At 41.3% G+C, this 24,865-nt stretch overlaps 1 protein-coding gene across 1 annotated transcript; it reads right to left on the bottom strand.

The window, feature by feature from the left end:
* Window positions 1-2,915: 2,915 nt before the first annotated feature.
* On the bottom strand, window positions 2,916-8,660 carry LOC122027316 (ABC transporter B family member 29, chloroplastic-like). The gene is made up of 8 exons (XM_042586261.1): window positions 7,895-8,660; window positions 7,627-7,713; window positions 7,435-7,542; window positions 7,040-7,306; window positions 6,144-6,227; window positions 4,257-4,473; window positions 4,031-4,116; window positions 2,916-3,113 (listed from the first exon to the last, which is right to left on the bottom strand). The coding sequence occupies exons 1-8, from the start codon at window positions 8,549-8,551 to the stop codon at window positions 2,916-2,918; spliced, it is 1,704 nt and encodes a 567-aa protein (XP_042442195.1). The 5' UTR covers window positions 8,552-8,660.
* Between the last annotated feature and the right edge of the window lie 16,205 nt (window positions 8,661-24,865).

Below are 24,865 nucleotides of genomic sequence, written 5' to 3'. Positions count from 1 at the left end.
AGCACACACTTCCATAATAACTGAGGTATTTGTTCCTTTATAAAGTCAGTATAAAAGAAACAACCTCAAATGGTTCTACTCAATACACTCTAAGTGTACTAGTGTAATTATATAATCAAGATAAACTAATTCCTAATTACACTATGACCTTCCAATGGTTTGTTCCTTTCAATTTTGGTCGTGAGCTACTGTTTATAATTTATAAGGTACTGATAACATCATCTTCTGTATGTAGAACCACATACTATGTTATCTACAATATAAATTAATTGAACAACTACAACTAAATGTAGACAATTTGACCAAATGTGATTCTTTATTCAAAATAAATGTTTACAAAAGCTTAGGCTTTCAGTATACATTCCAACACGAATCTCCCGCCATGCAGGATCCCGAGTAAGGATCTATTGTACGCAACCTTATCCCTTTTGAGATGAGATATTTAAAATTAGAAAATATTTAGAAATATATCTCTCCTAAATTTCTTCACTGAGGATACTCTAAGCAATGTATATGCCACGTGGACAAAACTTACTAAATTAAGTCAATATTATTCCCTATTAAAGAATCCCTTCGTCGTCCTCTGCGAAATTGGTCCACCTTCCTTGCGAATAGATCCCTCCACCTCTGTTTTTGTGAAATACCTCTACACGATCGAAGCTTAAATGCTGCGAAGAAGCAGCGAAACTGGGCGTTCTAGGGTTCCTACTTTGGATATCTTCCAGCGAAATGTTTTGGTCGTCGAATTCCTGCAAGTGCCGATCTGATTCCACACCGCACTCGGCTCCCCTCCTCCGACAGTGAAGTTGGAAGTGGAGGAACCCTTGGATGAGAAGCACATACGTCTCTACAAGAGGAACCCTCCGGCAATGATATTTTACTATTGCGCTACAGTTCTCTTTGCTACGCTCTTTGCTTCTTCTTCTTCCTCGCTAGAAACTGACTTAAGTGTTGGAGGGATAGGCACTAATGCTGCTTTTGTTGTAGGAGCAGAGCAAAGTCCATAGGAGATCAACGGAGCACCACATCTCTAGCATCCATCTCATCGATTTTTGGACAAAATCATGTTTAGCGCCGTCTGTGGTAATCTAGCTTGCATCCGAGCCAAGAAGCTGGAGAACGCTAGACAACTAACCACCATGACACTCACTTAGGAGGAGTTGGAGATGCTTGTGCAAGACCAAGCAGTGAAAATGATCGAGCAACAATAACAACAAGGTTTAGGGTTTAGGGTTAACGGTTACGGGTTAACATTTAACGTTTAACGTTTAATGGTTAATGGTTAAGGGTTAAGGTTTAAGGTTAACGGTTAATGATTAACGTTTAACGGTTAACGATTAACGGTTAAGGTTTAAGGGTTAAGGGTTAACAGTTAACGGTTAATGGTTAAGGTTATCGGTTATCAATTAACGGTTAACGGTTAACGGTTAAGGGTTAAGGGTTAACGGTTAAGGGTTAACAGTTAAGGGTTAACGAGTAACGGTTAACAGTTAAGGGTTAACGGTTAAGGGTTAACAGTTAAGGGTTAAGGGTTTAGGGTTAATGGTTAAGGGTTAACGTTTAATGTTTAACGGTTAAGGGTTAAGATTAACGGTTAACGGTTAACGGTTATGGTTGAAGATTTATGGGTTAACAGTTAACTGTTAACGGTTAATAATTAATGGTTATGGTTATCGGTTATCAGTTAACGGTTAACGATTAACGGTTATGGGTTAAGGGTTATGGGTTAACGGTTAACAGTTAAGGGTTAACGGTTAATGGTTAAGGGTTAACAGTTAAGGGTTCACGGTTAACGATTAAGGGTTAAGCGTTAACGGTTGACGGTTAACGTTTTTTGTTTAACAGTTAACGGGTAACGTTTAACGTTTAACGGTTAACGACTATCGGTTAACGGTTATCGGTTATCGGTTAACGGTTAACGGTTAAAGGTTAAGAGTTAAGAGTTAACGGTTAACGGTTAATGATTAACGGTTAAGGATTAAGGGTTTACTATAACGGTTATCGGTTAACGGTTAACGATTAATAGTTATCGATTATCTGCTAAGGGTTAACGTTTAACGGTTAAGGGTTAAGGGTTAAGGGTTAACTGTTAGGGGTTAGAGGTTAAGGGTTATGAGTTAAGAGTTAAAGATTAAGGGTTAAGGGCGAAGGGTTAAGGGTTTAGGGATTAAGGGTTTAAGGTTAAGGGTTAAGGGTTAAGAATTAAGGGTCAAGGGTTAACGGTTTAGGGGTTAAGGGTTAAGGGTTAAGGATTAAGGGTTATGGGTCAAGAATTTAAGGATTAAGGGTTTCGGGGTTAAGGGTTAAGGATTAAGGGTTAAGGGTTAGGGGTTAAGGGTTTAGGGGTTAAGGGTTACGGGTTAAGGATTAAGGGTTAAGGGTTTAGGGGGTAAGGGTTAAGGGTTAAGAGTTAAGGCTTAGGCTTTTGGGTGGATTCTTGACATGACAAGACCATTATAGAGTTGTCACCTTAACTAATTGTGTTGTGACCTAAGTGTGCTTTGGTCTACATAGCTATTATGCTAAATGAGCTTTTGCCTAGATGAGTTTTGTCCAAATGGGCTTTCGGCTAAATGGTCATGGGTTCAAATGGGTAATGACCTACATGGGCTAAATGCTATAAATGGGTTAAATGGGCTTAATGGGCTAAATAGGATAAATGGGCTAAATGGCCTACATGAGTTAAATGTGCTAATTAAGCTTTGGCCTATATGCTAAATGTGATGTGGCCTACATGGTCTTTGTGCTCAATGAACTTGGTGTTGATTTGTATTTCACTTTTTAAATATATTAAATATTATATAATTTAATATCTCATAAATTAAATATTGGCATAACCATCTATTAAATATCCCAAATTCCATATAAATATAAAAATTTTTATTTTTTAAAAACATAGATATATTCAAACTCCTCTATATTTCACTTTGTTTTTGCCCTCCACTAAGGAGAGAACCCCTTTGTCCAATATTAGTTTCATAGCCTTCTACAAATTTTGTAATGAATTCATCAGCATTGGCAATCCTAGCAGCGTATTCAACATCTGCCTGGTTGATTTGTCCAGTCAAATCTCTATAGCCAATATTTTCAGTAACAGTTCCTGAAAAGAGCATCTAAGAAAATACATGGAGATCAATCATAGCGGTTTTAGTTGAGAGATGCACACTTGGTTTACATAAAAGAAAGTAGAAAGTTAACTACACTGAGAAACAAGAAATGTTCGCAACTCCCTTCAGAGCCCCAAAATCCTTACAAAAGATTGCTGCAACTGAAAAAGTTCCAACAAATAATATCGTCCCTTTGAAAAGAAGCAAGAAGCACTATATCAAGAAGAGGACATCTGTCTTTAGTGCCAAAGCCTTGTCCTTCTGCTGTATTCCCTCTTACCACACCTCAATGGCGTTTTCTTCCTCTGTCGACACACATGTAGAACCACCTGGTCACTTCTTCACACCCCACAAAGTGTTTATTCCCAGCCTCCTCACACAACCATAGTAGCCTTTTTGATCCCCCATCCCCTCTCCCCAGCAAACAACACTAATCCTAATTTGCACAATTGCCATGTGTTCCATCCTTGCATTCCTAATATCGATGGTTGGTTTGCCTGTCCCATTTCTTTCAGAATCCTTCCCCACTCATCCAGCTTACTATTTTCTCCAATCAATCAGTTCTTCCCAACTCAAACATAGTATACCCTGGTCTTTTTCCATCCTGCACATACCTCCTGGTGTCATCACCACCTCCCCCCCTCCAATGCAGGATCTCCACCACGTCCCCATTCATCTTCCACTGTACCCTCAACAATGTTGGAAGTGACCAAATATACCCTCATATGATTTTTTAGAGAATTAGTTAGTTTTCTCTTTTAAAAACTGATTGTCATTTTTAAACTCAACAAAATTAAAGTGATTTGTAGGCATGGTTTATCTCAATGAACAATATGTTCAAATGTGCAGTATGAGACCACACAACACCTAAAGCTGTTATTAACTATGTCTTAGAAATAAAGATAAAAAAGTGATGAACTTACCGATTCCTGTGACACCAGAACTATGTGCTTTCGTAAACTTTTTAGTTTGACGTCTTGAATGTCATGATTGTCCACAAGAATAGACCCTGACAAACAACAAAATCCTTCCTAAACATGCAGGTTTACAATTCAGGCAAAGATATATATAGTCCTAGAGATTCTAGAGAAAATGAGCTTGGAGTTGAGAAGGTTTAAGATTCAGGAACAAGCATCACAAATTACTGACCGCATTGAGGGTCATATAGCCGAAGAAGCAGTTTGCTGAGAGTTGTCTTTCCTCCTCCAGAAGGCCCAACAAGAGCAACCCTCTCCCCTGGTCTTATGTGGAGATCCGCTTGATCAAGAACATATGGCATGTCATCTCCATATCTAAATTTAACACCACAGAACCTTATGTCCCCAGTAACATAGTCCAAATCAATAGCATCTGATTTCTCTGTCACCTAAATTTGCGAAAGTGAAACATATTACAGAGATTAATCTTAACAATTTGTACAAGTCACACATAGTATGAATATTGCACATTAACAATTTGTACAAGTCACACACAAAAATTGTATGTAATTCCAAAAATTAATAATCAAATGCCATTATTGTTCAAAATGCATGTGATTCTTGTGTAAAAATTGATAATTGAAATCAAACAATAATTACCTTGATATGGTTGATTTGTTCATATTTAATCTTTATCTTCTCTCTTGATGCAATAAGTCCTTTAAACTATGTTCTGCCCCCACGGGTTGATACAGTTAGTTTTTGCATGGGTGTTTGTTCCAATAGGTCTTGGGTTCAATTCCCAACGGGTGCTTGACCTCCCTCATGCAAAAGGGTAGTTGTGTTAGGGCAAAATGCCCCCGTGATTTACCTGTGTGTATCTTATTGTGGGGTCAACAATATTGGGCTGCTTGTGGTGAGCGATGTCACCTTTTTTGCTTCAATTATAAACTATGTTCTAAGAAAAGGTAAATAAAATTGGATAATATCTAATGTATGAAATGTAATTTTGGTAACATAAAAAAGAATTGATGAATTAGTTAATGGATGGACGTGAAATCTTTATAAGAGTTTTAGATATATCGGATCTATCATTCAATAAGAAGAGTATATTGCTACTAGGATACAAAATGAGTGGTCAAGATGAAGAGAAGCGTACGTGATTGCCATGTCCCCAAGGAAAATTTTTATAAAACTATGATACATCCCACCATTTTATGAATGGAAGTGTTGGGCTCATAGGAAATAGCATGTGCAAGGTCAATATTGTAGAAATAATATAAATGTTAAATTAGCGTATAAAGTTTTATAAAGAAGAAAAATACTATTGTTTTGGAGCAATTAGGTGTAGTAGCACCAATTGATACTAAAATGAGAGAAAATATATTGAAATGATATGTTCAAAGTTTTATAATTAAAAAAAGTTGAATTTATTAGAATGGAAGGCGAATAGGATAGAGAAAATAGATAAAACATAATATAATGAAAAAATATTTAATTAGTTTGAATTTTACTCTTGCCTTGCATTGAGCTCCATGGTGAGACGAGATTCATGCAGGCAATTCCAACGAGGGCAACAACCTTTAGATATAAAAATTAAATAAATTTTCTTTTCTTAAATGTTGTTGACGCATAACAATTGGACAACACAACTCAATGACCATGGCCTTTTCTTGAATGAATATTATTTTCCCTAAATAATGTTAACACTAATGTAGCAAAACTAATAAAGACGCGATAGAAGAGTGTGAGGTTAATAGAATTACATTAACTTCATATCATGTATTGATAATTTGATATTGAATTGGATAAGAGAGGATGAATGTTAACAGAATTACATCCATTTCCAATAATATATTATACATGATATTGCTTGGCATTGGCATATTGTACAGCATATAGTCTGACTCTTATCTTATTCTCTCTTTCTAACATGTATCCGGATCTGACCATGATCCTAGGAATTTCATAATACAAAATTTTCAATCCTTGATTCCAATGAAGTAGATGTTGCAACCAAACACAAGCAGAACATGTGCCTAAAGCTTCTAAACAATCGACATGCAAGGTTGCTTATTACTATATAACTACTGATAATAAGCAATGAAATGACAAGTACCTTAGGGATGAACCTTGTTGGATCCAACAAGCGTTCTATTGCTGGCTCCCCTTGCTTCAGCTCATTGTATGCTTTTCCTGCACCCTATAAATCGATATTACATATAGGTGGAAAACTACCAAAACATTGGATACTAACATCACCTAAAGTGCAGAATATTGCTTTTAGTACTTGCTTAAGAATCATGAAAACAACCAACAACAACAACAACCAAGCCTTATCCCACTAGGAGGGGTCGGCAATCATGAAAACAACCATATGCCTAAATTTCTATATTCACATCAAGGCATATAATAACACATTTGCAAGCAAGAAAAAATGTTCTACAAATTGATGCCATGAAAGCAAACAAGAGACAGTATCTGTAGCAAGCAACAAAGGAAAATATTCTGCTTGTGTGAACAATTTTGTTAAGTATATCTAAAAAATTTCAAGTATTCCAGTAGATTGCAAAGTATATGTATATTGTATCACTTAATCAAATATATCAGCATTTTAATAAGAAGATAGAGTAGGCACCTTAGCCTTTGCTGCCTATTGTACTTTCACAGTCACACATTGGACAGAGGCACTGGCATTATTTACATCTTTAGGTTTTTTGATATAAAATTAGTGCACTATTGTGAAATATTCTCATCATGCATACTTGAGCTTAGACTAGAGAATTAACAATGATCTATTCATAAAAGGTAATTGATCGATTGAATGGAAAGTCACTGCACATGAATCAAAAATCCTCCTTATGAGAACTTGCACCTAAAGAGCATTGACCAAGACAAATGACCAAAAATATCACCTCAAAATTCACGGTGCGATTGTATGACCTGGTAAAGAATGTTGAGCACATAATTATCCCTTGGAAAAATTAGTAATACACTACCAGATAATAAAGTTACCTTAATTGGCTCAATGAGAAGCATCAATGCAGTTATGAATGAGAAAAGGTTTGAACAGTCAAAGGAATTTCTGGAGACAACCACTGAACAAACACAGAGAACCAGTAGCCCTCCTAGGCACAAGGCTTGCACAAGTTGAGGAATGAGAGCTTTCATTTTCTTTTTTTTCAGTTGTTGCAGCAGATTATCAAGAGCAAGTGTCTGAAATCGGAAGCTTTCTTTCGATTCTCCAATATTAGCCTTTACAACAAGCATTGAAGGAAGTACCTAGAAAACTCCAGGCAACACTCCAATCACTTGTCAAAATACAACAATTGCATGAACATATCCCTTTTGTTAAGAACAAAGATATAGCCGATGCACTTGATCTTGTCCAGTGATGAAATTGGATGTACCTCGTTTAGGTAGGCTGAGAGTCTAGCAGAACTCATGCTTGCTTTCCTTGAGATTTTTCGAAGTGTCTCACCAAGATAGGCAATGAAAAACAAGATGCATGGAACGGCCTACAGTAGTATCCATACGAATGGTAACTATGATCAACTACAAACATCAGATAGCAATACATAGTTTTAACAAAGTTAACTCACAAATGCTGCTAAAAGCGAAAGCATCGGGCTAACAGATATCATCTGAGTAGCCATAGCCACAAACTGTAGAGTATTTGGCACAGTCATCTACATCCAATTAAGAACAAAAAAACATCGTCATGTATAGGATACCAAATGAAGGGAAAACCAAATGTTGCGACTTCCACAAAAAAGGGAGTTCTACTTTAGGTCATAAAACAATTTCTAGCGTTGAGGACAATTAGATTTACTATGTAATGTAGATTGAACTTTCTTATTGAAAACTTACATTCAAGATAGCATACAGAGCCTCAGAAACATCCGCTGCCTCCGCAGTCATCCGATATGCTACATCTCCCGCCAGAAGTCCATTATTGCCTTCGAAGAACTCTAGGTCCCTCTGGAGGATCCGATCGAAGACGTGAATTCTGAGCCTGTACACGGACCGGGAAGCAGCCTCCCACAGGAACGCTTGCTGCAGGTAAGCGGCGGCGGAGGATAAACAGCCCAGCGCGACCAGCACGGCGCCCTCCTGGGGTACCCTCGGCGAGTGGACTTGGGATAGAATGGAGGAAAGGCGTCCGAGCTGGGGCACGGCGCGCGAGAGGCAATAGATAGCAACGAAGCTGCAGAGCCATCCCTTGAGTATGGTCGTCCATTCGTCGCGGAGGAAAGGTGCGATCTGAAAGAGAGGCGACGAGAAGCGGAAGGCGGCGTCACGTGGCCTGGATTCGCAGGCTGCGACAATCGAGGGCGGGGATTCGCGAGCGGCGGCGAAGAAGGGCGAGGAGGAGGAAGAAAGCGAAGGGTTGGAAAGGATGATGAGCGACGAGAAGCGAAGATGGGCGACGGAGAGACGGTTTCTAAGAAAGCTTATGTTTTGCAAGGACGAGGAGGAGAGGGAAAGGACGGAAGAGGGCGGCGCGAGTGCGGCAAGTAGAAGCATGTCGGGCGGCGGCGAAGCGGCGATGATCGGGGCCGCTCCATGACCATGGCGGTGCCGTTCTAATGTTTGGACCAAAAAACGGATTGATTCCTTGTTTGACTAAGATCCACGATCCAAGGCATTACTAAATAAAAGAGTGCTCTTTATTTTTTTTATCATAAAAAGAAAGTGTATATTAATTTTAAAACGTATTAAAATAGCATTATATCTTATTTTTCCCATTCTAAATATATCTTTGTTTTGTCGAGAATTATATAACAAAAATTATATTTTTATTTTATTATTATCTGTTATGTTTCTATGCGGGCATTTTTTGTAATTTAATAGAGATATACAGAAAAACGAAAAAAAAAAAAAACTTATTCCTAACCTACGAGTAAGCTGATTTTGTCTGAAAACAGAGTAGTTGAAAATATCAATGATACTAGCGAAAATATGAATGATACTAGCAGTTGGAATATAGATTAAGTCATCGTGACCTGAAAGGAAAAGAGGAAGAGTTGTTTTCTAGGTTGATTGAGTCGTTGGATCTTCAAAAAAGATAGAAAATGAAACTAAAAGTATTAGAAATTCTCTCATTAATGGCACATGCAAAGTTGCTAGAAGATAGGAAAAGATAGATAGACCATTAGACGGAGTTCGGGTTGTCCCGATCTTCCATTCGAATGCTCAAGTCAAATCTATGATGAAATTTATGAAGCAGATAAATAGTAATATAATGAAATGACTGAATGAAAAAGTATACTATGTTGGTGCAATATCCGTCAGGTCAAGGTTGACCTAGTTGACCAACCTTGAGTCTTGGTCATGGTTTCGATGTTTGACAATACAGGTAGACACATGGACAATGTAGGTTCAGTTGTCTATGTGGGAAGAGTCTGATCAGGGACTGATCAGTATGGATGAAGAAAAGTCAAGTACGTCAAAGTTGACTGGATACTTGACGAGGAAAGTCCTAGTGAGTGAAGCTAGGTCAAAGTCCTGGTGAGTGAAGCTAGGCAGTATGAAAGTCCTAGTGAGTGAAGCTAGGCAGTATAAAAGTCCTAGTGAGTGAAGCTAGGCAGTATGAAAGTCCTGGTGAGTGAAGCCAGGCAAGGGAAATCCAGATGGGTCAAGGTTGACCAGACATTTGGTGAAAAGTTCAAGTAGGTCAAAGGGATTGATCGGATACTTGGTACAAGGAAGAAAAGACCAAGTAGGTCAAAGGGAATGACCGGATACTTGGCAAGAAGAAAAAAGTCCAAGTGGGTTAAAGAGATTGACCGGACACTTGGTGAGAGAGTCCTAGCTGGTCAAGGGTGACCGGATGCTAGGTTTTATGTACCAACAAGTCATGGTTGACCGGATGTTGGTTTGGGAGGCTTGGGACTTGGTTTTGGGTAAAAATCAAGAGCTGAATCAATCAGTTGATTGATCGGTGGATTGATCAGTGGATCGATCAGTGGATCGATCTAGGCTTTTCCCAGTGAACAAAAAGCCTCTGGATCGATCAGTGGATCGATCCAGGCATTTCCCAGCGAACAGAAAGCCTCCGGATCGATCAGTGGATCGATCCAGAGGTCTCAATCGATCAGTGGATCGATTGGGACGCTGCTGCTTCACGCGATAAGTGCTGGATCGATCCGTGGATCGATCCAGACATTTTTTCAGAGCACAGAGGCGCTCTGGATCGATCCGTGGATCGATTCAAAGCCTCCCCAATCGATTGGGAGCAATCCAATCGATTGGGATTCGACCGTTGGCGTCGTTTATAGCTGTTGGCGTGCGATTCCTTCAGCAGAACTTCACCGATTCATTCCAGATTCATCACAGCTCCTCCCCAGCACTCTCTAAGCTCCTCACCGCCAGTTCTTGAAGGTTCTTGGAGGTTCATCCAAGTCAAGAGGCGAGTTGCAACGAGAAGAAGAAGAAGCTAGGGTTTTTACTACATCTCTTGTAAGCTTTTGCTTATTCTTTACTACCCTTTCTTCTACTTGTATTGAGAGTCTTGTAGGGCTTCTCCGCCTTCGGTAGTTACCGAAAAGGAGTGTTTATTAGTGGAGGTGTGTGTGTGTGCGTGGATCCTTGGACTAGTCACCTCTTGTGAGGTGGATACCAAGTAAAATCCTATTGTTAGCATTGTTGTAGTTTGTTTCTTTGTATTCCGCTGCGCATCACTTTGAAGAAACAAGCAACGAAGCACGACGAGCACACGCGAAGCTATTCACCCCCCTCTAGCTACTTTTCGATCCTAACAAGTGGTATCAGAGCAAGGTTGCTCTTCACCGGAATCACCGCCGGAAGGGGCAAACATAACAAGCAAAGCTAGAGGGTGAAGAAGTTGGAGCAAATTCATCAAAGTCAAAGAATTCAAGAAGCTCAACTTCAAGATGCAATTCCAAGATGGACTTGGATTTGATACAAGGGTGGCTCCACCATACACATCCACAAGCTTCGATTCTTGGAGATCAAGAATTGAAAATTTCTTGATGATGGAGATAGAGCAATGGTTTGCTCTAATGGAAGGTTTTAAGACTCCAAGGAATTCAAAGGGCAAAGTTCTCAAAAGGAGCAATTGGAGCCAAGAACAAATCCAAAGATGTGAGGCCAATGACAAAGTGACCAAGCTTTTGGTCAATCTATTGCCGAGCAACATCTTGGAGAAAATTGGAGAAGTTGAAGATGCCAAAGAGCTATGGAGCAAATTGGAAAAGGCTCATGAGATCCCCTCCACTGTACCTAACCAAGAAGAATCCAAAGAGGGTGACTCATTGGAGCAAGATCAAGAGGAGGACTCCGAAGTTGAGAGATGCTCAACTTCCGAAGAAGAGGAAATCCAAGAAGCTTCATTCTCAAGGGAGTGTAATCAAAAGAGCAAGGAAGGAGCATATTCCTTGTTTCATGTACAAGAGGATGAAGAAGAAGGTGAAGCCTCCACCTCTAGGATTGAGGGGGAGCAACTCTTGGTGACACCGGATCAAGAAGAAGGAGAATCCTCCACATCCGGGTCAAGAGAAGAAGAGGATGAAGAAGCTTCCACCTCCACAAGTCAAGATAAATCAATTGGAGGGAAATCGATTTCGGATCAAGAGGAAGCCTCTACATTCATATCAAATGGAGGAGCAAGTGCCACCCCTACACAAGAAGGTATAAATAGTTCAATTAATAATAAGAATCATATTATATGTTTTGAATGTAGGGAACATGGGCACTACAAAAGCAAGTGCCCTAAATTGGCCAAGAAGAAGGGCCAAGTGGCACCTAAGGGCAAGGAGAAGCCAAAGGAGACCATCCCCGGAACAAAGAAGAGCAAGGAACACATTGTGTGCTTCTCTTGCAATCAAAAGGGGCATTGCCGGAGTCAATGCCCTAAGGAGAAGAAGATGGTCAAGGCTCAAGGAGGAAGCTCAAGTCAAGGGGGAGCCTCTAAGGTAAAAAGGAAGGTAACTTTTATTGAGCCTACCCCTTTACATTATGGTGAAAAGTATGCTAGTTCTAACTTATATCATTTTAATGCTATTTACCATAAGAATAGAGAGCATGGTAAAATTAAGGAAAATAATGTAGCTTACCATGCTAAAACTACCACACCTAGTATTAGGAAGGTAGATAAAAATCTAAGCAATCACACTAAGGACCTTAGCTACAAGCCTAGAAATAAAAATGCTCATAAATTTAATGGAAAACCAAAAACTAAGGACTTAGTGATAGAAAATCAAGTCTTGAGGTCAAGGCTTGATAAAATGGAAAAGACCCTAAAAAGGATGGAAAATATCCTAAAAGGGCAAAATGAGCATAGCCTAGGTCTAGGAGCACAAAGGTCATCTAATGGCCATAGAGGTTTGGGATACAAACCAAAGGCTAAGAAGGATGTAATCTCTTACCATAGGGTTCCATATAGTTATGGAACCAACCCTAGGTCTAGTGGTCAAGCCAAAAATACAAGGGAAGTTATCCCTAAGAGTATTTTTGCAACAAATGTGACTAAGACTTCTAAGAAGTCTAATAAAGTCACAAAGAAGGTTACAAGGGAAGCAATCCCTAGAGTTGACCTAGAAAAAGTGACCAAGACTTCTAAGAAGCCAAACAAGGTCGCTAGAAAGGTATCTAGGGAAGTTATCCCTAGTGAATAGCTAGAGCATCCAAGGAGCACCAATAGGTTTTGGGTTCCTAGGAGCATTTTCTCTATCCCATAGATGGGTTAGAGAGTGTCAACTCTGAGAAGAAGGGTAGTTAACCCAACTTTGAAGAAATTGACACTCAAGGTGCATTTTCAAGGTTTTTGTTAACCTTGGAAAATGAAATGGATTTATTGTTACTCTTGGAAAGAGTAAAATGTGCTATAAAGGAAGAAATTTGAGATGACATTAAATGACACAAGAAATCAAGTGTTAAGAAATACCAAATTGGGACTTTGGTATTGTCTTAGGAATTTAAGGCAAATCCAAGCCTTAATTTAAAGTGATTACTCTTATGGGAAAATGAAATATGTCAACATTTGAGGAATGTTTTAAATTTTTAATTGGCATAATTAATTCAAGAGATTAAAGAAATGTCAAGTTGGGTTTTGGCATTTTCTTAAGGAAATTGGGCAATCTAGGGTTTATGCTTTAGGATTAGCTAAGGGTTAAGGATACTTAGATAGATAATCTAGGTATATTTTAATTATGCTAAATCTTGCCATGTTTGGTTGCCCATTATATATCATGACATCATGTTTTATTTGTGCATTCATGACTTATTATGAAAAACTCAAAAATACCATGTCATGACATACATACATCATGTAGTTATAGGAAATTTTCTTCTGAAAATTATTTCTTTTTGATGTATGCCATAACTGTTGGTGCAACCTTAGGTCAAGGTTGACCTGGTTGACCTGACTCGAGTTGACTTGACTCGAGTTGTGTTTTGATGTTTGACGAGTTATGTTTGACAATGTTTGACGTGAACAGAAAAGTTGTATCTTGATATTTTACAAGGATACAAGCTTGGGAGATTGTGGGTGCAACCCATGGTCAAGGTTGACCTAGTTGACCCGAGGTGAGTTGACCTGACTGGGAAAAGTCCAAGCAGGGAGCTTGGCACGGGAGAAAGTCCAAGTATGGAGACTTGGCACGGAGAAGTCCAAGTATGGGAACTTGGCAAGTGGAAGTTGGAGAGGGCTCGGTAGCTCGTTCTCCGGACTAGGTCAGAGAGGGCTCAGTAGCTCATTCTCTGGACCGGAAATGGGAATTCGGAGAGGGCTCGGTAGCTCGTTCTCCGGACTGTGGTCAGAGAGGGCTCGGTAGCTCGTTCTCTGGACCGGATGAAAGTCGGAGAGGGCTCGGTAGCTCGTTCTCCGAACTGTGGTCAGAGAGGGCTCGGTAGCTCGTTCTCTGGACCGGCAGTGGGAAAGTCCTGGTGAGTGAAGCCAGGCAGTGGGAAAGTCCTGGTGAGTGAAGCCAGGCAGTTGGAAAGTCCTGGTGAGTGAAGCCGGGCAAGGGAAAAATCCAGATGGATCAAGGGTGATCGGACATCTGGTGTTGGAAAGACCAAGTGGGTCAAAGGGATTGACCGGACACTTGTTGGGGAGTCTTAGCAGGTCAAGGGAGTGACCGGATGCTAAGCATGATGTACCAACAGGTCAAGGTTGACCGGATGTTGGTTTGGAAGGTTTGGGACTTGGTTTGGGCAAAAACCAAGCTCTGGATTGATCAGTGGATTGATCCAATGATACACTGGGTATCTGGATCAGTCTGGTGACCGATCAGTAGCCAAACAGTAGCCTACTGAGTGTTATCTGATCGGTCTGCAGACCGATCAGGAAACAACGATCAGAAGGCAAGAAGTTCGAGAGAAAAGGAAGGGACATGCATGCTGATCGGCCCCTAGACCGATCAGAGGAAGCTCTGATCGGTCCCCAGGACCGATCAGGGTCTTCCTGGACCGATCAGGGTCTTCTTGGACCGATCAGGAGATGTTCTGATCGGTCCAGCCCTAGCCGTTGGCTCACAACGGCTAGTCTTCTGTCTTCTGTTCTTCGCAGGTACAGTGCAGGTTGAGTGCAGGTTATAAAAGGAGTTTAAGGGCTTCTACACTTTCCTTCCTTCTTCTTCCTCCTCTGAACTGAGCTGCTGTTCTTCTGAAAGCTGTGCTCTTGAGCTTTGCTGAGCTCCGAAGCTTCGCGTGAGCTTCCTCGACTTCTTCGACTGGTTTTAGCTGCTGCTGTGATTCTGTGAAGTTGGTGCTTCATCTACAGATTTCAGTCGACGGCGAGAAGGCAAGCAAGAGTTGTTACATTCATCTTTATATTTGTATCTTGCTGTGCTTCTTGTACTTGTACTCTGATCTTGCTGTTGCAAAAGTTTGTGGTGAGGTTTCTCCACCCAGAAGGAGTTCTTATTAGCCGATTTTCCGGGGACTCATCCACCGACGGATTGATAGGCTTCGTCCACCTTACGGACACGCCGAGGAGTAGGAGTTTCATCTCCGAACCTCGTTATATCGTCGAGTTCGAGTTTGAGGTTTGATCTTTCCTTTTTGCATTTCTATTTAGTTATTTCCGCTGCGCTAACCCTAATCGTAGGAAGAAACGCGAATTTGGGGCGGCTATTCACACCCCCCCCCTCTCTAGCTGCGATCATCGATCCTAACAAGTGGTATCAGAGCGAGGTCGCTCTTCGCCGGATTAACACCCGAGGGAGCACAAGCTAGAGATGGATCAACTCGGAGAAGACATCACCATTCCACCTTTCTATGACCGCGACGACTTCGCGTATTGGAAGGTAAGAATGAGGTATTTTCTTATGACTAACCTTGAAAATTGGAGTTGTGTTCAATTAGGTTTCAAGCCTCCAATGGACAAGAAAGAAGAAACCCTAGAGAAGAAGGAGTGGACCAAGGAACAAGTCCACCAATCCCTAGTCAACGATGAGGTATTGAAAATTTTTGAATTTTCTTTACCTAATGATGTTTTGTGTAGGATAGGTGGATATAACGATGCCAAGGAGTTGTGGAACAACTTGGCAAAGTTCCATGAGGAGAACTCCACTTCAAGTCATGAAGAGGAGTCAAGTGAGCCAAGTAGCTCACTTCATGGAGGAATAGATTTAGAAGTTGAGGGCCACTCAACATCTAAAGAAGAAGAGGAGGAGAGTTCTTCTTCAAGTTCGGAGCAAGAAGAAGAAGCTTCTACCTCCGGAAGGGATGAAGGAGAGAGCGTTCATCCATCCTCAACCCTAGGTAACTCAAGCATTTCAATTTCAAATAAATTACACATAATGTGCTTTGAGTGTAGGGAGTATGGACATTACAAGAGTAAGTGTCCAAGGAGGATTAGGAAGACTCCACCGGCACCAAAAGTCAAGGAAGCCGGAGTCCCAACACGCAAGGGCAAGGAGCACGTGGTGTGCTTCCAATGCAAGCAAAGGGGACACTATAGGAGTCAATGTCCGAGGGGGAGGCAACCTCACAAGGACAAGAGACCAAGCACGTCAATAGGGGGAGCGAAGGCAAACCCTAAGGTAACATTTAAGTCTCACTCTTGCAATAAGACACATGCTAGTAGTTTTGTTGCAATTGTTAATAATGATAAGCATGTTAACTTTAGGAACCAATATATGTGCTTAGGTGCTAAACATGTTAGCCTAGGTAAGGACAACACTAGAAATGTCAATCCTAGGATTAACTCATCTAAGGTTAGGGAGAACCTAGGTAGAAATCCCAAAACAACTAGACATATGCCTAGGAGTACCTCAAAGAACAATGACAAATTAAAACTTGAGGTATTAGAAAAGGAGAATCAAGTCTTGAGGTCAAGACTTGACACTTTAGAAAAGACCTTAAAAATTTAGAGAAGTCAACTCTAGGGTCTAAGGGTCAAAAACCCAAGTCCAAGGACATGAAAGGTTTGGATCACAAACCTAAGTCCCAAGTGGTCAAGCCCACTTATCACAATGTTCCATTAGATTATGGAACAAAATCTAGGGCAAGGAAGACCATCACCAAGGTCACAAGGGGAGTCACCCCTAGAGTTGATCTTGATGAGTCCCAAATGACCAAGGCTTCAAAGCCTAGGAGGGTCATTAGAAGGGTTGCTAGGGAAGTCATCCCTAGTGAATACTTAGTGAACCCAATGAGCTCCAATAAGTATTCGGTTCCTAGGAGCGTGATTCCATCACGCTAGATGAGTTAGGGTGTGCCAACCTTACTTGACTAGGTAGTTAACCTAATCATGGCAAAAGGTGGCACTTTAGGAATTTTCAAGGTGTAATCAAGCCTTGAAAATGAAATGGAAAATTATTCCTAAGGTGATTAGGATGTGCCAATCTCATTTGAGGAGTTTTCTAGAGTCAATCTAATTGGCACATAGTGATCTAAAAATCTTTTGTATTTGATTTTAGGTCTATTACACTTAGGAATATAGAATTTATGGTAAAATGATCAAAATTATCAAAAATGGCAACTAAGGCTAGAATTAGGTATTTTCTATACCTTTATATGCTATTTGCCATGTATTGTTTGCCATATGCCATGTCATGACATCATATTTATTTTATGATCATTTAAAATGTCATGATAATGCTTAGGTTAGTTAAATGTCATGCTTTATTTAAGTTTTATACTTTATGCCATGACATCATGACATTGGCACATGTTATTATGTATGATATCATTTTATGCCATGTCATCATTTCTTGCATTTATAATCAATGAAATTGATTTAAGGTTAAAAACACAATTTGATATGGAGATCAAATTGATGTTTAGAAAATGCATGAGACCTTAGCCTAAGATAACCTAAACCCATATCTCACATCAAAATTGACTTGGGTGTGTTTGATACACCTTAGATGTGTGTGAGATATTAGGATCATGAGTTATAATCAAGGTGCATAGTTCTTGTACCTAGATGAGCCTAATTCGAAATTGGGGATCATAGGGAAAGCTTATGTACAAGTCATGTACATTTCACCCAAAGATTGTGGTCCTAAATTAAATGGTTTAAAATCATTTCAAAATTGATTTGAAAAACCTTGATGAAGCTTTTCTAGTGATAGCATTCATCATTGAGCAAAGTGATACAAAGATGAGTTAACTTTGAGCTATTTCAAAGTCTTTTGAACTTTGTATCAAGATTTGAAAATGGAACTTATTTTCATAGAAAACTATTTTTCCATGATAGTATATGTTATGAGGAATGTATCCTCAAAATTTTACAATTTTTCGAATTTTCTGTGATTTTCTAGAGGTTTCTGAATTTCGGGAGAAGAAAAATTCAGAAATCAGAAATCAGAGGTCGTGGACCGATCAGGAGGTTCCCTGATCGGTCCAGGTCTGTGTGGATCGGTCACTGGACCGAGTCTGGTCAACCGGTCGCCGTGACCAAGCGTGCCAAATTGCTGAAATTCGACTGGTTGTCTGAAATTTCAGCTCGGGAGTTGGTATTTTGAAGGTTTGAAACTCTCCAAGACATTGTTGGTGCAATGGTCAAGGGGGAGTTGACCTATAGGGGGAATTTTATCTATTAGTCAAGGGGAGTTGACTTTTAGGGGGAGTTTTTACTCCTAAAGACTTGAGTGATATGGGATTATCACTAAGTTAATTGTTGGACCTTAGTATCAAGGGGGAAATTAAGAGTTTCAATGAAAGGTATGTGACTTTCATTAGGAAGAAACTCTTGACCTTGATTCACTCTTTTTGATGTGTGTCAAAAAGGGGGAGAGTGTAGGTTTGAGGAGAATAGAGAATGTTCAGGGAAGAACATTGGAAAACCTAAGTTAGGTTATCGGGCTAACCTAACTTGATTATGGGTTTTGTCAAATATCAAAAAGGGGGAGATTGTTGGTGCAACCTTAGGTCAAGGTTGACCTGGTTGACCTGACTCGAGTTGACTTGACTCGAGTTGTGTTTTGATGTTTGACGAGTTATGTTTGACAATGTTTGACGTGAACAGAAAAGTTGTATCTTGATATTTTACAAGGATACAAGCTTGGGAGATTGTGGGTGCAACCCGTGGTCAAGGTTGACCTGGTTGACCCGAGGTGAGTTGACCTGACTGGGAAAAGTCCAAGCAGGGAGCTTAGCACGGGAGAAAGTCCAAGTATGGAGACTTGGCACGGAGAAGTCCAAGTATGGGAACTTGGCAAGTGGAAGTTGGAGAGGGCTCGGTAGCTCGTTCTCCGGACTAGGTCAGAGAGGGCTCGGTAGCTCGTTCTCTGGACCGGAAATGGGAAGTCGGAGAGGGCTCGGTAGCTCGTTCTCCGGACTGTGGTCAGAGAGGGCTCGGGAGCTCGTTCTCTGGACCGGATGAAAGTCGGAGAGGGCTCGGTAGCTCGTTCTCCGAACTGTGGTCAGAGAGGGCTCGGTAGCTCGTTCTCTGGACCGGCAGTGGGAAAGTCCTGGTGAGTGAAGCCAGGCAGTGGGAAAGTCCTGGTGAGTGAAGCCAGGCAGTTGGAAAGTCCTGGTGAGTGAAGCCGGGCAGATTAGAAATCCTGGTGAGTGAAGCTAGGTGAAAACCCTAGTGAGTGAAGCTAGGTGAAAGTCCTGGTGAGTGAAGCCGGGCAAGGGAAAAATCCAGATGGATCAAGGGTGATCGGACATCTGGTGTTGGAAAGACCAAGTGGGTCAAAGGGATTGACCGGACACTTGTTGGGGAGTCTTAGCAGGTCAAGGGAGTGACCGGATGCTAAGCATGATGTACCAATAGGTCAAGGTTGACCGGATATTGGTTTGGAAGGTTTGGGACTTGGTTTGGGCAAAAACCAAGCTCTGGATCGATCAGTGGATCGATCCAGTGATACACTGGGTATCTGGATCGGTCTGGTGACCGATCAGTAACCAAATAGTAGCCTACTGAGTGTTATCTGATCGGTCTGTAGACCGATCAGGAAACAACGATCAGAAGGCAAGAAGTTCGGGAGGAAAGGAAGGGACATGCATGCTGATCGGTCCCAGGACCGATCAGGGTCTTCCTGGACCGATCAGGAGATGTTCTGATCGGTCCAGCCCTAGCCGTTGGCTCACAATGGCTAGTTTTCTATCTTCTGTTCTTCGCAGGTGCAGTGCAGGTTGAGTGCAGGTTATAAAAGGAGTTCAAGGGCTTCTACACTTTCCTTCCTTCTTCTTCCTCCTCTGAACTGAGCTGCTGTTCTTCTGAAAGCTGTGCTCTTGAGCTTTACTGAGCTCCGAAGCTTCGCGTGAGCTTCCTCGACTTCTTCGACTGGTTTCAGCTGCTGCTGTGATTCTGTGAAGTTGGTGCTTCATTTACAGATTTCAGTCGACGACGAGAAGGCAAGCAAGAGTTGTTACATTCATCTTTATATTTGTATCTTGCTGTGCTTCTTGTACTTGTACTCTGATCTTGTTGTTGCAAAAGTTTGTGGTGAGGTTTCTCCACCCAGAAGGAGTTCTTATTAGCCAGTTTTCCGGGGACTCATCCACCGATGGATTGATAGGCTTCGTCCACCTTACGGACACGCCGAGGAGTAGGAGTTTCATCTCTGAACCTCGTTACATCTTCGAGTTCGAGTTTGAGGTTTGATCTTTCCTTTTTGCGTTTCTATCTAGTTATTTCCACTGCGCTAACCCTAATCGTAGGAAGAAACGCGAATTTGGGGCGGCTATTCACACCCCCCTCTCTAGCCGCGATCATCGATCCTAACAATAACATTATCATGCATTATGTTATTTCCTTAAAATTAAGGACAAATGGAAGTTATCATCAAGTGGTATACCAAATGACATCCTAGGTGGATGGTCAATATCCACAAGATGCCTAGATAAATATGCATGAACCCTAGGTTAGGGCAAAACCAAAATTAACATCTCACAAAGACCTATAAGATGACTTGTATGTGTTTTATACACAATAGATACAAGTGAGATGTTAGGAAGACGAACAAAACTCAACATGCTGAGTTAGTGCATTTCCTTGAGTTTTAAGTTCATCAAAACACATAGTTATGTGTTTTCCCATCACTGGAAAAGCTAATGTACAAGTCATGTGCATTAAGCCCAAGGAACATGGTGGGATATTGGTTTTGAAAATATTTTTAAAATGCTTTTGGAAAACCTTGGTGAAGGCTATCTTTTGATAGTAATCATCATTGAATAGTTAGACACAAACTTGAAGAAAACACTAAAGTTTTTGTAAGTTTTCAAGTTTGTGTCAATCTTTGAAAATATGAAGTATTTTCTTAGAAAACTATTTTTCCATGATAAAGTATACCCTAAATAATGTCTACACAAATTTTTACGATTTTTGGAATTTTGTAGATTTTTCTAGGGGTTTCTAAAATTCACTGAAAGTGAATTTCAGAAATATCAGGGCTTCAATCGATCACCCGATCGACTGGAGTGCCTCAATCGATCAGTGAATCGATTGAGAAGGCAGTTTCCGCGAGCAGAAGCTCACTGGATCGATCAGTCGATCGATCCAAGAAGCCTGAATCGATCAGTGAATCGATTCAGCATGGTCCAATCGATTGGAACCCAACTCCAATCGATCCAAGTTGCTGATTTTGGCTGGGAAAGCCTAATTTCAGCACTTTTGAACCATGTTTAGTCTAGGGAACCTTTTCAAACCCTCTAAATACATTTGTATACATAAAAAGGGTATTTTCATGTTGAAAACAAGGTTGGATTGGCTAAGTGAGACTAAGAAGAAGTTTAGGCTGAGGGTGTTTCAAATTTTGAATATTTGAATCTCGAAACTTCTAATTTTGGGTTTCCTAAAGGTTTAGGGATTCCAAGTCATTGTTGGTGCAATGACAGAAGTTACCACCATGTCTTTAGGGGGAGTTACTCACTAAGGGCATGAAACCTATTTTTCATGAACCTTGGAAGGTGGTTAACCTTCTTTTAAAAATATGCTCAAGGTTGAGCGTTGGAACTTTAATGGGGAGTGCATATCCTCATTGTTCAAGTGGTTACAAGTTGTGACACGTTCAAAATGCTCAAGGATGGGCATTTGACTACATTGGGGAGAATGTAGATTTTAGGATAAATGAAGGGTATGAGACCTTCTTTATCGTGTTGATCACAACAAGTGAAGTTGTGAACAACGATGAGTAGGGGTGTCAAAAATGAACCCGACCCGACGACCCAACCCGAATCGACCCGAAAAAAATCAGGTTCGGGTTGGACATTTTCGGGTTCGGGTCGGGTTCGGGTTAGAGGGTATTCGGGTTGAAGATTTTCGGGTTGGATCGGGTCGGGTTCGGGTTGACCCGGGTTGACCCGGGTTGACCCAAATATAGGGTTTAGTGGGGTTTTTTTAGGGTTAAATCAAATTTTATTTTGAAAATTAAGATGTTTTATGTATATTAATATCAAGTTAGTATGATAATGATGAAATATTCAGATAAAAGTAAAGAATTATAGGGAAAATAACTCCAAAAAGTCATTTTGAATCGAATTTTCGGGTTACACGGGTTGGGTTCGGGTTGGGCGGGTTGGGCGGGTTCGGGTTCGGGTTTAGGAGTTTCGGGTTGAATTCGGGTTCGGGTCGGGTTCGGGTTGGGTTATAAAAAAAAAAAAAAAATTTAACCCGACCCAACCCGACCCGACCCACCCGAATTGACACCCTTAACGATGAGCAACTCTTCAGGGGGAGAGTCTCAAAGGGGAGAGTTATGCAACAAGTTAAGTTGTTGATGTGTGCCCATAGATGGGGGGCATGTTTGTGATGTGTGCCAATAGGGGAAGAATGTATGGTTAAGTTAGGTCTTCATTACCTAAAGGGGGAGTTTGCCCTCTAGAAAAGGAGGAGAATGAAGGAAACCATCATTCATATATTGACATGAAGGTAGTTGAGGCTATGGGATTAGTCTAATTTCCTAACTCAACATGTGGTATTGTCAAACATCAAAAAGGGGGAGATTGTTGGTGCAATATCCGTCAGGTCAAGGTTGACCTAGTTGACCAAGCTTGAGTCTTGGTCATGGTTTCGATGTTTGACAATACAGGTAGACACATGGACAATGTAGGTGCAGTTGTCTATGTGGGAAGAGTCTGATCAGGGACTGATCAGTGTGGATGAAGAAGAGTCAAGTAGGTCAAAGTTGACTGGATACTTGACGATGAAAGTCCTAGTGAGTGAAACTAGGTCAAAGTCCTGGTGAGTGAAGCTAGGCAATATGAAAGTCCTAGTGAGTGAAGCTAGGCAGTATGAAAGTCCTAGTGAGTGAAGCTAGGCAGTATGAAAGTCCTGGTGAGTGAAGCCAGGCAAGGGAAATCCAGATGGGTCAAGGTTGACCAGACATTTGGTGAAAAGTCCAAGTAGGTCAAAGGGATTGATCGGATACTTGGTACAAGGAAGAAAAGACCAAGTAGGTCAAAGGGAATGACCGGATACTTGGCAAGAAGAAAAAAGTCCAAGTGGGTTAAAGAGATTGACCGGACACTTGGTGAGAGAGTCCTAGCTGGTCAAGGGTGACCGGATGCTAGGTTTTATGTACCAACAAGTCATGGTTGACCGGATGTTGGTTTGGGAGGCTTGGGACTTGGTTTTGGGTAAAAACCAAGAGCTGAATCAATCAGTGGATTAATCAGTGGATTGATCAGTGGATCGATCTAGGCTTTTCCCAGTGAACAGAAAGCCTCTGGATCGATCAGTGGATCGATCCAGGCCTCCGGATCGATCAGTGGATCGATCCAAGCTTTTCCCAGCGAACAGAAAGCCTCCGGATCGATCAGTGGATTGATCCAGAGGTCTCAATCGATCAATGGATCGATTGGGACGTTGCTGCTTCGCGCGATAAGCGCTGGATCGATCCGTGGATCGATCCAGACATTTTTTCAGAGCACAGAGGCGCTCTGGATCGATCCATGGATCGATCTAAAGCCTCCCCAATCGATTGGGAGCAATCCAATCGATTGGGATTCGACCGTTGGCGTCGTTTATAGCTGTTAGCGTGCGATTCCTTCAGCAGAACTTCACCGATTCATTCCATATTCATCACAGCTCCTCCCCAACACTCTCTAAGCTCCTCACCGCCAGTTCTTGAAGATTCTTGGAGGTTCATCCAAGTCAAGAGGCGAGTTGCAACGAGAAGAAGAAGAAGCTAGGGTTTTTACTGCATCTCTTGTAAGCTTTTGCTTATTCTTTACTACCCTTTCTTCTACTTGTATTGAGAGTCTTGTAGGGCTTCTCCGCCTTCGGTAGTTACCGAAAAGGAGTGTTTATTAGTGGAGGTGTGTGTGTGTGCGTGGATCCTTGGACTAGTCACCTCTTGTGAGGTGGATACCAAGTAAAATCCTATTGTTAGCATTGTTGTAGTTTGTTTCTTTGTATTCCGCTACGCATCACTTTGAAGAAACAAGCAACGAAGCACGACGAGCACACGCGAAGCTATTCACCCCCCCCCCCCCTTCTAGCTACTTTTCGGTCCTAATATACTAGGCCCGTGAGAGTGGGCCAGAGGCACTAGCACGAAGCCAGAGGTAGCACAGAGCTGGAGAAGGCGACCCAGAGTCGGAGGTGACGCGGAGCTAGAGGTAGTGGCATGGAGCCAGAGGCGGCATGGAGCTAGAAGCGGCGCGGAACTAGGAAACCAAAAGGATCTAGCAACCGGAACATAACAACGATGCGAAGGCTAGAACACAGCCGCGGCTCATAGGCCGGAATATAGCAGCGGCGCGAAGGCAAGAACATGACAAGTAGGTTGGAACGTGACACACAGGCTGAAACAAAACTAGGGCTCGCAGGTGTATAGCAACTATGCGACGGCCGGAACATGACACGTAGGCAGGAACACAACCGCGGCTTGCAGGTCAAAATATAGCAGTGGCGCGAAGGTTAGAACACAGTACGTAGGTCGGAACACAACCACGTCTTGTAGGCTGGAATATAGCACTGGCATGAAGGCCGAAACACAGCGAAGGTGGAACACAATCAGATCAGCAACAACGGTGTATGCAACCACAGTGGCCCGATATGTGTTGGGAGCAACGGTAGTGGCGAGATCAACTCCGTAAGCAATGGCGAGATCGACTCTATAAGCGGTTTCTAGTGTTAGAGTGTATACTAAAAGCCTAACTTTTGGTATAAACATTTATCTAGAAATAAGAATCACATTGGTCAAATGTCTACATTTATGATAAATGTAGTTGCTCAATTAATTTATATTGTAGATAACATGGTGTGTGGTGTCACATACAGAAGATCATGTTATCTGTTTCTTATAAATTATAAACAGTAGCTCACGACCAAGATGGAAAGGAACAAACCATTGGAAGGTCGTAGTGTAATTAGGTATTAGTTTATCTTAACTATATAATTATACTAGTACACTTAGAGTGTATTGAGTAGGACCATTTGAGGTCGTTCCTTTTATACTGACTTTATAAAGG

The sequence above is a fragment of the Zingiber officinale genome, chromosome 10A (assembly GCF_018446385.1).
Source record: "Zingiber officinale cultivar Zhangliang chromosome 10A, Zo_v1.1, whole genome shotgun sequence".
NCBI classification, from domain to species: Eukaryota; Viridiplantae; Streptophyta; class Magnoliopsida; order Zingiberales; family Zingiberaceae; genus Zingiber; species Zingiber officinale.
This window is presented reverse-complemented; position numbering and strand designations above follow the sequence as displayed.

What these genes read in the sequence shown, in the direction of transcription:
- LOC122027316 (XM_042586261.1), bottom strand. Translation starts at nt 8,551, where the DNA reads ATGCTTCTACTTGCCGCACTCGCGCCGCCCTCTTCCGTCCTTTCCCTC. An exon ending in TTTCGCTTTTAGCAGCATTT is followed by an intron (nt 7,543 to 7,626) that starts GTGAGTTAACTT and finishes ATACTACTGTAG; the next exon opens with GCCGTTCCATGCATCTTGTT. An exon ending in TTCTGGTGTCACAGGAATCG is followed by an intron (nt 3,114 to 4,030) that starts GTAAGTTCATCA and finishes GTATTTTCTTAG; the next exon opens with ATGCTCTTTTCAGGAACTGT.